General features: G+C 29.3%; 1 protein-coding gene across 1 annotated transcript in view; it reads left to right on the top strand.

Moving 5' to 3' along the window:
• Nucleotides 1–12856, top strand: part of LOC111615892 (DNA ligase 1-like) — a 17524-nt gene extending 4668 nt beyond the window's left edge. Inside the window, exons 3-7 of the mRNA XM_023357334.1 lie at nucleotides 4084–4185; nucleotides 5131–5399; nucleotides 9020–9221; nucleotides 11877–12083; nucleotides 12344–12856. Of these exons, the coding sequence (XP_023213102.1) occupies nucleotides 4084–4185; nucleotides 5131–5399; nucleotides 9020–9221; nucleotides 11877–12083; nucleotides 12344–12595 (1032 nt within the window). The 3' untranslated portion in view covers nucleotides 12596–12856. The remainder of the gene's footprint in view (nucleotides 1–4083; nucleotides 4186–5130; nucleotides 5400–9019; nucleotides 9222–11876; nucleotides 12084–12343) is intronic.
• Nucleotides 12857–13297: the final 441 nt, after the last annotated feature.

The raw sequence follows: 13297 nt of genomic DNA, 5'->3' as shown, positions 1-13297 counted from the left end.
AGATTGTCGACAAGTGTCGACGAATGCTCACCAACGCTCCAAGTGTATCATCCACCAACCAGAAAGTTAAAAAACTATCACAAAAATCTCCATAAGAGTGTCCGCCCCTTGGTACTGTCAAAGGGCCGTTCGGTTGGCGACACACTGCACTACCGCGCTCTATGTAGCAACGTATGGACATGATGACAACACTGATCGCGATGGCGTACACGAAACTAACTTGTTCAATATATTATTAAAAAAGTTTTTAAACTTTGCATTGAATTTACAAAATAAAGGACAAAATGCCTATTTTATAAAATAAATAAAGTTAGAGGACAGAGCAGTGAAATAAAGGACTCTCCTCTTAAATAAAGGACGTATGGTCACCGTAATTATAAGTTTCCTTTTTTTCTCCTAAATTAACTCATTATTATACTCGATTGGATACGACTAAGGACGTTGGCCTTATGGAGCAAATATGGACTACGTCGGTCTTTTCTGAGATCCTTTCGTACTCCTAACTAAGGGCATTGGCCTTAGGGAGCAAATATGGGATACCTCCTTTCCCTATGAGATCTTTCGACGTACTCCTCGAATCATGCAGGTCTTTGACTATATCTCATGATTTATGACCAGTCAGCTTATTTGTCTTTACTCATGTGAACGGATGAAAAGGGGAATTATTGAGGGGTCGATAATTCTCAGTGTGGTGAGATTTGTGAATAATAAGTGGAAAACAAAAGGATGTGTCTCCTTCTGTTAAAGGAAATGGCTCTTTTTATCAGTTTCCCACGTTAGAAAAACGATATTTTCACACCAAAATGAAATAATATTTTACTTTATAATTTTAACGTTATATTTAAATTGTTATTTAGACCCAGGGGTAATTCAGATCTCACACTACCTTTTTAGGTTTCGAATGTAATGAATAATGTAGCTAAGCTCAAAGCCCAAAAATGTTCATTAATATTTTAGTTATCACAGGACGTGGTTGTGTGCTCTGTAGATTTGATGGTGCATTAGAATTGATAGAATACAGTAATATAGTTTTAATTTTTCATGAAATAAAATGAAATTTGAGACAAACATTGCTTTAAAAGTTTAAAAAAAATGCACATAAACTGTATCTGCTCTGACCTAATTATTATTTTTAAGAGATTATTAGGATTTTTTACACAGCATACATATGTATATATAACGTATGAAGAATGATTAAACTGAAATGTTATGCCAAGTATATAAAGAAAAATATGACAAAAATTCAGAAAGTTCAAATATTCAAATGTTTTAAACTTCTGTAACCTTTTAAATAAGCCTAAAAATTTTGATTTCTGTAATTTATTTTCTTGAGTCTAGCAGTTGAATGTTATTTTTTCTTGTTAGAAGAATTATATCAAAATTATGTAAAATATAAATATTTTTGAATGAAATATTTCTTTAATATTAATGAACATAATGAACATCAGTTAATGAACATAATCCATTCCAAGACCTTGTTTGCTATCTGAATTGTTCATTAACTAATTATTGATTTACCATAGATTTTTGTGGGAATTTGATTAATTTGTTTTGGAGATCCCAAAAAATAAATAAAAAAATTATATAGCCTACTATCTTACTATGTTTATTCAAACATAATAACAAACTAAAAGCAATCTATTCAGTTTTTACATCTCTGTTTCTCAGAAGAGATTTTTGTTACTCCTTTATCTGCTCGGTCTTTTTGATTATATCTTTCTTAGCTAAGATTGTATCTACTGTAGACCTGTTGCCTACAGTATCAGACATCTGCCCACTCTACCTTGGCTATTATCTCTTGCTTAGTTTTTATATTGAACACAGTTTTTTGACACGCCACTCTTTTTAGGCCCCATAATATTATCAGTTTTTTAAATAAAAAGTTCAGAAAAGCACTTACAAAAATTCAGAGAATAGAAATTAACTAGTGCAAAAAAAAGTCATGTATACAACTATGAAAGTCTCGTTTCATAAACCATTTGTAGATTCCAGTTCCAGTAAAATATAGTTTTACAAATCTTAGACTCAGCATCACTTCTTCTTGTGTTTATTCTGTCAGGTATTCATTGTCCGAACATAAAAATGTTTCACGGAAGTATTCATTATCCAAAATGTTTGTTAACCAATCACTCACTGTATAAAAAAACACTACACAAAATTAAATAGCAAAAAAATATATTTAATTATTTAAGATTGATATTATGTTTAACTGTAAAATTATTTTTTGTTAACATACTTGGTTACTATTTAACTATTTCATTTAAAAATATTTAAGTTAACTTTTTTATTTGGCATATCAATTTTGTTTAGCCATTTAATCAGTAATTTCATATGAAGATTTTTGCTGAGATTGTGTACTTAAATCTAATAACATATACAGAACCAATAACCGATCCAAAAAAATACTAATAAACAAACAACAAGCATTTTCTAACTTCTTCCAAGTTTCTCATTAGGTTTTCCAACACTTATTACATGGATCGTCGATAAGTTTTCAGAATATAGCATTTAAACATGGATTTTAAGAGCTAGTACAAAATTCAAAACCCAAAAAGTTGCACATGCATATACTCATGTTTAATCGAGATTCAATGAAAAGGTTAAACCATCTTGTCAAGCAGAGCTTGCCAGGCCATCGACAAAACCATCTCCTCCCTGAAATATATGCATGATGAAGTGAAATTAATTTTAAATATCTCCATTGCCTCTAACCATTTATGAGGCAGCTTAACCTTTTCATTGAATCTCGATTAAACACAAATATACATGTGCATGACTTTCTAGGTTTTGAATTTTGTACTAGTTCTTCAAAATCATGTTCGACTATTATTCCAAAAGCTTAAATGTTCCACCTAACAACTGTTGGAAAACCTGTTGAAGAACTTGGAAGGAGTTAGAAAACGTTTGTGTGTTTATTTGTATTTTTTATTTTTATTTTTTTTCACATCAGTTATTGGTTTAGTGTATTTTATTTACTTTATCCCAGTGTAGTGTGTTGTTATGTACTTAAATTTTTTTTATTTATGAGATATTTCACAGTTAGGACAAATATGATTGGTTTAGTTTTTAACAGTGTTAATATTAGTTTTATTAGATTAAAAAATAAATTATTAGTTAAGAATTTCATTTTGGAAATTTTTATTTTTATTACGAAAATGTTCATAGATGAGAAGTTTTTCTTAGTATTTTAATTAAATTTAGTTTAAATTTTTTTGAGTTTTTATGGAAGTTGAGTTGATCTACAAGATCTCATTTTTGAATAGTTTAACCACTTTGTTAGTTGCCCTGAATAAAAAACTTAAACTAAAATTAAACCTAAAATGCTTAATCTCATTTATTGCAATATTGTTGAGACAAAGTTAAATGCTGCTTTTAGTATATGAAGCATAACAAACTAACAGTAGATAAAATTTCAAAGAGTATGAAAAAATGTTTTGAAGTGTACAAAAGTGTACACTTATTAAACATCAACAAATTTTAATTTGTTCTCATATATAATTATCTTACATAGAGATTAATGCATATAAGTACTTGGACATTGGTTATTTTACAACAAATTAAACTATTTTTATTAGTTACAATTTAAAATCTGGTGGTCAGATACAATTTGTATCATCCAAAAATTAATATTTAAATTCAAAGTGATAAAATCAAACATCTGCAAAATTACTAAATGATAAAATATGAATATCTGAGAATCTGAAACAGTAGAAACAAGCATTCAAAATCAAACAGTTGTATATTTTATTTGGTTTTGAAATAAGATATATTATTAAGGACTATAATGATAGAAATCTGTAAAATTCAAAAAAGTAATAACTTTTTATTTGTAATCAGAAAGATAAAGTAGAACCACCATAATTTCTTAACAAAAAAAAAAGGAAGAAGTCTTTTGTTTAAACATTCGTTAATATAAATTTCAGCACTAATATTTCCTTTTGTTAACAAACTTTTCAATCCACATTGGCTAATTGCTTGCCATATCAAATATTTTGAGCCAAACTTATCAACNAATAAAGAATATATAGTATGTTCATATTAAATATGTTATTAATAGAGGTAATATATGCCTCCATATTTTAGAATTGCCGTGGAACTCAAAAAATAATGTTTGCTCCCCCAAAATTAACAATTCCAGGAGTGTATAACAAACTGAAAGACATTGCCAAAATGACTGGAAATGCTGTAAGTTAATTTTTCATTTTATAAAATTAATTTTTTGGAGTGTTTAAGTTTAATTTTAGTTAAATTATTTTTGAAAACTAAAATGTTTTTTCCTGTCACCCTGTCCTGTTGACACTAAGACATGGTGTCTACTTGTCTGGAAAGGTTGGATAATTTTTTGAACCTGAAAAAAGTCGGGAAACTTTGTGAAATATTAAACATTACAATCAAAAATGTGTATTCTGTTGATTTTAGTAGTGTAATGTTTAAAAATCATTGAGGAGACAATACATTGGAGATTAAAAGCATTGATGCTGCAACTATTATAATTATCTTTCTTTACTTATTGCCTGTAGAGAGGCTATTTTGCTAACATTGTTTTACCATGTTCATTCATCAAGGTTAACAAGGACTGCTTTAATAATAATTGTTAATTTCTATTATCTGTGGCTGTTTCATTGCACTTGGTTTACATTTATATTAGTCATATGTTTCTTTTAAAACCATAAACATTAAAACTTTCAGAAAGTCTCAATGGGAAATACTAGATGTTTTCATTCATATTTCCATTTTTCAATTATTTTGGATCAAATGATAGGGTGGGGAGTCCTAAAAAACATTTAATCCCATAAAATGTTTCACTCCTAAATTTTGTATTGTTTTGTTTTCCCCTGCTTGAAGTCATATGAAATTGTTATACTCAGAAACTAATCATAAAACAATATTATGATATATTTAAAGGTTTTATAAAAGTCTTGCATCTCTAGTTGTTTTTCCAGGACTTGAGACAAAGAAAGTTTTGAAATTTTTCAGGAATTTTGTCTCAGAAATTCCTGAATCAGAAACTCTGTTGTTTAATTATCACTTAAATTACATAATAACTGATGAAATTATAGTAACTAGATTATGATAAGTTGTATTACAAATACAAATTTAATAATAATAAAAATATTACTTGATGTTTAGTCGATGAATAAAAAGATTGAGAAGATTAAAGGATTGTTTGTTGCATGTCGACATTGTGAAGCAAGATATCTCATTCGTTCTCTAAGTGGTAAGCTTCGAGTCGGCCTGGCTGAACAATCCATACTCTCGGCTTTGGCTCAAGCGGCTGTGCTGACACCACCAAATCAGGAATATCCACCAAAAATACTTAATTCACTAAAAGGTTTATCAAATGAAAGTATTAAGAAAAAATTTGAAGAAAATGTGGCTATTCTAAAATCAACTTATTGGTAAGTCATATTAACTTTTACTTTATAGAAATAGATAAATAAAAACTCATGCCAAAATGGTATAGCTTCTTGATAACAAGCACTGAGTTCAGCGTTAACACAATTTTCTTATCTCGCAAGTACTTTCGACATAAGAAGATTGTGTTAACGCTGAACTCAGTGCTTGTTATCAAGAAGCTAACTTTTCTTTAGTTCAACATCTTGGCTCTTTTAATATTTTATGTAATAATTACAAATTATTATAAAAATAGAATTTTAAGAAATTGAGATTTAATAAAATAAGATGAATACTGTAAAGTGCAGAGAAATTCTTTCATATATTTAGGATAGCCCAAAATTCAGTTGACAAATAAATTTTTCAGAACAGTTAAAAACAGCTGCAGGCAGATTAATTGTGATAGCTATTTCCAATAGCTCGCATTATACCCGTTCTCTGTGTTGGTTTATAAACCAATATTAACATTGCCAAATTTCAAGCTTTAAAAAGATTTTATCGAATATTGAAAATTAAGTGAAAGTGACACACTTTGTTATGACATGCTTCATATCAACATACCTTTGTCAAAATAGAATTATTTTTTAAGCTGACATTTAAATTTTCTAACATAATTATGTTTCATCATTAATAAAATACAATATAACTTATTTATAATGTATTTGAATTAGTGCAATCAGTAATAATCAGTTTAAATTGTATGATTCATATGATTCAATCAAACCTTTCTAAAACTATTTCTATGGAAACAAAAGTTCTACTATCCTTTGGTAAGATGAATTTGGAAATTTTCACTCATGTCATTGACTTGCAGTAGGTAGAAATTGAGACTGGGAAAACCTGCTAACAGTGCTGGTCAATTTTCTGTTTGGTAGCATATTTGGTGCATAAATACTGAATTTTAACAGCTATGCTGTAAGTTTTTCCCTTATTCCAATACATCTATCTTCTATCATAATTAGTGGTTCCACCTATAATATTGATAGTTTGCACCAAATCATGATTAATTATTTAAGATGTAGTCATCTTAGCATTATAATGGCCAACATCCTTCTTTTTCAAGTAATGTTTTCTAAAGAATCTTTCTTATTAGATAAAGTTTATGGACAAGTCAAAGTAATGTAAGATATTTTGCAAAATAGTTAAGTACGTTGATACTAGATGGCATTATTAAAGGTGAAACTTGAACAATATTAGTTTTATAATGTTTTTCTGCTTTATATTTAATATAATAAAAGTACAGAGCATTTCATATTATAAAGAGCTAAAACTAGTAAATGTTCACAAATCTGTGAATAAAAATAAGTAAAAGCTTTGTTTTTTTAAGTAAATACTGTAAAAAATTTGTTGTAAAAAATTTGCTGTAAAAAATTTGTACTATAAAGCACAGATAAAAGGCTTCATATTCACATATTTTTGATTTTCAACTTAGAGAAAATGTCTTTGTTGTATCCAATAATAATGCCAAGAAAAATTAAGAAGTATACATCTAGAATCAACATGGTATGTACCAATTTTAAGAAATTGTACAGATTTTATGAAGAGAACGTGGCGTGGAATGCCTTCTACTTTCTTGGTTATGAGGGGAAGTGGCCTTTCCTTCAAAATTAAAATGATGATATTTTGATTTTTCTGATATTTTGAAAATATATATCAGATCTTGGATTTCAGATGAGTTGCAAAGTTAGTGTTCTGCCAAGTGCTGTCAAAAAGATAATTAAATGGGTAATTTTAAAGTTTTACAGCATCATTTATAGAAAACTGAGTTATAGTACATTACTGCTAAATAGGTAACTGACTGAATTATTGCAAACATAGAACTGATAAGTCTTTGAAAACATTTAGCAAAAACAAGACTACGAAGCAGAATTGGTGAAAGTGTTTCAAAATGTATTGTGGATACATGCAAATCTTGAAATTTGACCTTTGTGTGGACATTTTGTCAAGAGGAGAGTCCTTCAATGATTAACATTCAGGTCAAATGCAATGCCAATGAGTAGTTTACTTGTGTCGATGCGTGTTGGCCTTGATTTATTCGCATCAGTTGAATTTGGAAATGTAACATCAAATGTAAAGTTTGATGAAGTCCAAAGATGTACTTCTACTCCCATATACTAGTTGCAGTATTGCACTTGGTCATTTACTCCCTACAATGATCCTAAGACTCCCAAAGGAAAACACTTTAACAAAGGCTTATGTAATGAGAGTTCCATCCATCAAATCAAAAATAGCCCTTTTCCACTTTAGCACAATTGGTTCATTTTCAATCTGTTTCAGATCTGTTTTCTTTTTTTTAAGTCAACCAGTTTTCACCTTGTTCAACGTCTTTATAAACTGTTTCTTATTCATCTCAGTTACATGATTTATTTTCAGTTTTTCAACCATTTGTTGAAAAACTGAAAATTTATTATTTACTACTTTTTATAGCAGAAAACCGTGACTTGTTTAAAAATAATCTATATTTTTTAAAAACATTCACAAAGACGATCATTTTTGCAAATCTTTGGCTTCCTTCTTCACATGGCAACACCATTTTGATAGTGTTTCCAGCATTTACTATTAATAAACTTCTTAACTGCACCACACCGGATGAATATATAAAAAGAGAGCAACTCAGTCCAGTTTTGTTATTCACCAATTAATTAGAGTGCAAAAGAGTGGGAGTGGTCACTCCCACTCTTTTGCACTTCAATTAATTGGTTATTACAAGTCATTCCCTTTTTATTAGTAAACTTCTTTCACACATGAAAAAGTAAATGCTTTTTTCAAAGCGTTTACTATTTACTACATTTTTATCTAACTAGTCCAATAAATAACTTACTACCATGTCATTCACTGGTGAAGATAAAATAATTGAGCTGCAATTTGAAAAAATTGTAGACTTAAGATGGACAACAGTGGGAGTTTATGTCTGTCCATTCGTCTGTCCTTTCTTAATCTTGAGAATGGAGTTATATAAAATCTGAGACCAGATATGGAAACCTTAGAGTAGGAGGCCCAATTAACTATATATTATTTCAATTCAAAAATTTTCCCCAGAAAGGTGTTATATAGAACATCAGCACGACTCTATTGTTTAAGGAAAAGTATGATGTACAGGGGCAAGACACTACTTATTTGAGGTAGAGAGCATATGTTTTAAATTAAATAAATCAAAACTATGATTAAAAATTTCGGCTCGGCAAAATTAATTAATAAAAATTTTCTTTGAAAACTGAAGAAAAATAAGTCAAAGTTTGGCTTCACTATAGACTCCTTACTGAGCAACTATTGCAGGAAAATTCCTTTTTGTTCCTTTTTCTTGTTGTTAATTATAATGTTATTGAACTAATTACATAATGACAAATAAATTTTTATTTATTTATTTATTTATTTTTTGAATTAGAAAAAGTTTCATTAACCTAGGTCTTATGTACTGATATATGCATTAAACGTATTATTTACGGATTACATAAAAAGAAAAGTCAATTATTAAATCTGAGGAAACACATTACTAACAATAGTATGTTAATATGTACCCTCAGATCTCATAATTGACTTATTTTTAAGTAATTGACTATTTAAAAAAATTTTGATATAATTTTTATTTTAAAAAAATTAATCACTAACATATTGTATTTTTTAGCGAGTGTCCTAGTTATGATCTGATTATTCCTGTCCTACTTTCGGAAGGTCTAGAAGCACTTCCTGATCATTGTCACATAACTCCCGGAATTCCCTTGAAGCCGATGTTAGCTCATCCCACCAAAGGAATTGAAGAAATATTGCATAGATTTGAAAAATCAAAATTCACTTGTGAATTTAAATACGATGGTGAAAGAGCACAGGTAAATCTCAATATTGCTTTTTATTTTTTTTTTTGTATCACTTATTTGTAAATCAAATTTAGTAATTTCTAACTACAGTCGACCCCCCTATAATTACGGTCCCTATAATTACGATTCCTATAAAACTACGAAAAAATATACGTATTTTGGAAATATTGAGTCGGATTAGTGTAGAATCGATTAATTTTATGGAAGAAAACCTTTCAATCAGCCGTAGTCCGTAAACTTGACACGTGTCAGCTGTGATTGGAACGACTTGTAAGAAATCGGATTACTAATAAATTGGAACGTATCTATATCTTATAGGGGGGGCGACTGGACTTATTTAATTATTTGGTCTATAATATAAAGTGAAATGTTGATAAATATATATGAAATAGTTTCAGAAATTTTTATAAATAATAATTTTAATAAATATAAAGACAAAAGGGTGGTGTTCAAAAAGAGCAATTACAAACACAGCAAATTTATTTTACAAACAATACTCAAACATTCCAATGAACAGAATTCAGAACAGATACATCAATGCACAAATACTACATTATACTGAAGATCATACATTTGTTGATAACAGTCCAGCAATAATTAATGATGAAAACAATCACAAAATAGTAACCATACCAATTACAATGGATGACATTAATCACAGAAAATTAATTGGCATACTTTCTCATTTATTCCAAGAAATACTTCTTAGGTATACAGGTATTGATGCCAAAAAGAGACCATAAATATCCTAAACAGATACAACAAAACAATTAAGGAAGATCTTACACCAATGGTTCTTGAATTTTTTGAGATGTCCTCTTTTTTTGTAAATAAATGCTTTGTACCTTTAAACTTTGTGAAAGTGTGAGACTAATTGGGGATAGGACGTTTACGAGTTCTTGACTCTCCTATCTCTTACTCAACTCAAGACCTTGAGGTGCGGTCTCTCTTGTCCAAAGGATGGGTTCTGTTGAGCGAAAGGGTTATAGAGTTAAGGATCGTTAAATCCTTTCTTCCGTCAGGATCTGACACCAATCTATCAATTTCTTAGCGGATAGATACGCGTTTAATTGAGGACAAAATTATCATGAGCGATCTCGTCGAGGACTTCTGGTTCAGTATGGAGATGATAATGCCGGAAGAAACACGCACCAATCCAAGTTCATTAACAATATACCCATTTATTGTTGAACATTTTTACATAGATAATTAATTAGGAATCAAGGTTACAGTTCCCTCTCAGGATTTTCAATCCGTATAATTCATAAGTTTCGGGTTTGATAGCAGACAAAATATATATTAGTCACAATTCTAACCTCGAGTTGGAAATATTCGAGAGAGAGCTTACATATCCTCGCGAGTGGAATAAATACCTCTAGTTATAAACATTGATGTTTAGATTGATGTCTAGTTGATCCAAATTCTCGTTCTTCCCAGGTTCGAAATTCAGTTCAAAGTCAGAATTGTAAAGTCTGTCGAAGACTGTGGCGACGAGAGGCAGGTAATCCACACACACACACATAGTACAGAAAAATAACTTTCCCCCGTGTCATCATCGCACTTGCCTTTTATATGGGGGCTCGCTTCTCGAGATTTCCCCATGTACGTCACAGGTGATGATCTTCTTTGACCAATCTTCTTCTACAAGGAAGATCTTCTTTTACAAGGAAGTATTTTCGTGGGAATTGAGTTTTATGAGCGATTTTTATGAGAAAATTTGTCGGTTGTTTTTCTTTTTTGAGTTAACCATAACTTTTATAAAATCGTTTTTGGGTTTTGAAACAAAAATGATAGATGAAAATGAATAAAAATATTCAAATCTCAGCATTCTTAAATCCTGGCCCTCACAAAAGCATAATGAACTATAATTTTCTAATTTTAATAAAACTATGGTTTGATAGTACACAATAATTTTTCAACTAAAACAAAAGAATAATAGTACACATAGACACTGCTAAAGGAAATCAAATTTTAATTTGATTTAATTTAGCAATAACCATCTGTACATTAATCATGACATCATTAAAACAATAACTTAAATGTAATAACTTTAGAGAAATAAATACTAAATCTATGAGTACTTTTAATGCTATATTATAATTGATATTCTAACCAAACTGATTAGTATGTATGAAAGTTGTACTCCAAAGCAAGCAATAGTATTCATAATTGATAAGTAGATCTTTATGCTCCTTAGAATGGATCTTACTCCCCACAACATTGCTTTACACTATGTACATATATAAGTACTGTACATCCAGTCTGAATCAACACTTTCATATACACACATATATTAGTTCATTCTGGTGCAGTCATAGAGGAATTATGGCCTTAAATATGATCTCAAGCAGACAAAAATCAAAAAAGGACAAATTGCAAACCTGTTGGCAAAGAAAAATAGAAACAAATGACATTATGCAGGGTGATTTAATATACTAAAAATAACACAACACCAAAATTTGGGTATGTATAATATAAAAAGAACAGTTAGAAATGATTGAGATAAGGACAATACATTTAAGGTAGTTGTATTCTTTAGTAATAATTTATTTTCAATCAGTGTACACAAAAACTATATTGAAAATTCAGAGTATGAAACTTTTTAAATGCATGAGTTATCAAATAAAAAAGGAATTTATTAACAAATTATTATCTAAACTTTTTTAGATTCATGTTTTAGAAGATGGACGTGTTCAGATATACAGTCGAAACCAGGAAAATAACACTTCAAAATATCCAGACATTATCAGTAGGATGCCTTTGGTTTTGAAGCCAGAGGTTAAGTCATGTATTATTGATAGCGAAGCCGTTGCTTGGGATGTAGAAAATAAACAGATACTTCCTTTTCAAGTGCTCAGTACAAGAAAAAGAAAGGTTTTTAATATTTAATTTAAATAATAAATGTAAAACAAAATTTTTTTATTTTCATATCAGAATAAAATCCACTAAACAGTGCTAACTTTTACAATGTTACTGTCTTACAACATAAACTATATAAGGGAATTGAAAATCATTGAATGTTATTGTGTTAGGACAATGTCCTAACTTGGCAATTGCAAGACATTCATTGTTTAGTGAATTTTATAACTTCAGAATATATGGTTCCAGTTTGCAAACAGTTTTTAATTTTTTAGGATGTCGTTGAGTCAGAAATAAAAATACAAGTATGCATATTTGTATTCGATTTATTATATTTAAATGGTAAATCTTTGGTAAAGATGAATTTAAGAGAACGTAGGGAACTTCTACATCAGTCTTTCAAAGAAATTGAATCAAAGTTTATGTTTGCTCTTGCGTCTGACATATCATCCACTGAAGACATTCAAGAATTTCTGGATACATCTGTGAAACGTAAGTTTTCTTCTGTTTTTAATTTTCATTTTTAAAATTAAAATTTGGATAATAATATATAGTGTTTTCCAAAAGAAACATGCCATAGGAAATTGTGCAGAGAAACTGTAGATAAAGCTTCAGGAAACAAGTGTATAGTATATTGGTTATATGATGCAACATTTCAGCTCTGCAATAATGTCAAACAGAAGTTATACTTGCACAAAATTTATGTGGTCACATGACAACACACAAATTTTGAGTCAGTTTCAATTATTATAGTCCAGCTACATAGTTCTGTAATTAACTGGTATGTTGTGAGAATTGAATTTGTTCTTCTTAATACATGATATGCAGATGATAACATGAACATGACATCTTACTGGGTTTTTTATAGTAGTATTTAGTTTTATTTAAATAAAACTGCATATCAAGTGTTAAAAAGAACCAAGTTTAAGCCTCACAGCATATAAGTTATAGAATTTACATATGCAGCTGGACCTACATTAGTTGAAAGGGATTATATCATGCATATGAATTTTGTACAATTAATTTTATGTATTGCAGATATGAAATGATGCACCATGTAATCAATACACTATGCACTTGTTTCCTGATACTTTGTCTACAAACTCCATACATTCTCCTTTGGCATGTTTCTTTTGAAAAACACTGTATATTAAATATTTTTATTAATATAGTATGATTGCTGTTTATTCAATTTCTATGTATAATGTCCTTTTAATCCAAAGAATTTT

This window comes from Centruroides sculpturatus, unplaced genomic scaffold (assembly GCF_000671375.1).
Source record: "Centruroides sculpturatus isolate CEXI.00-Female unplaced genomic scaffold, Cexi_2.0 scaffold2731, whole genome shotgun sequence".
Lineage (NCBI taxonomy): Eukaryota > Metazoa > Arthropoda > Arachnida > Scorpiones > Buthidae > Centruroides > Centruroides sculpturatus.
Note: the sequence above shows the minus strand (reverse complement) of the source record. Positions and strands in the feature narration are given on the sequence as shown.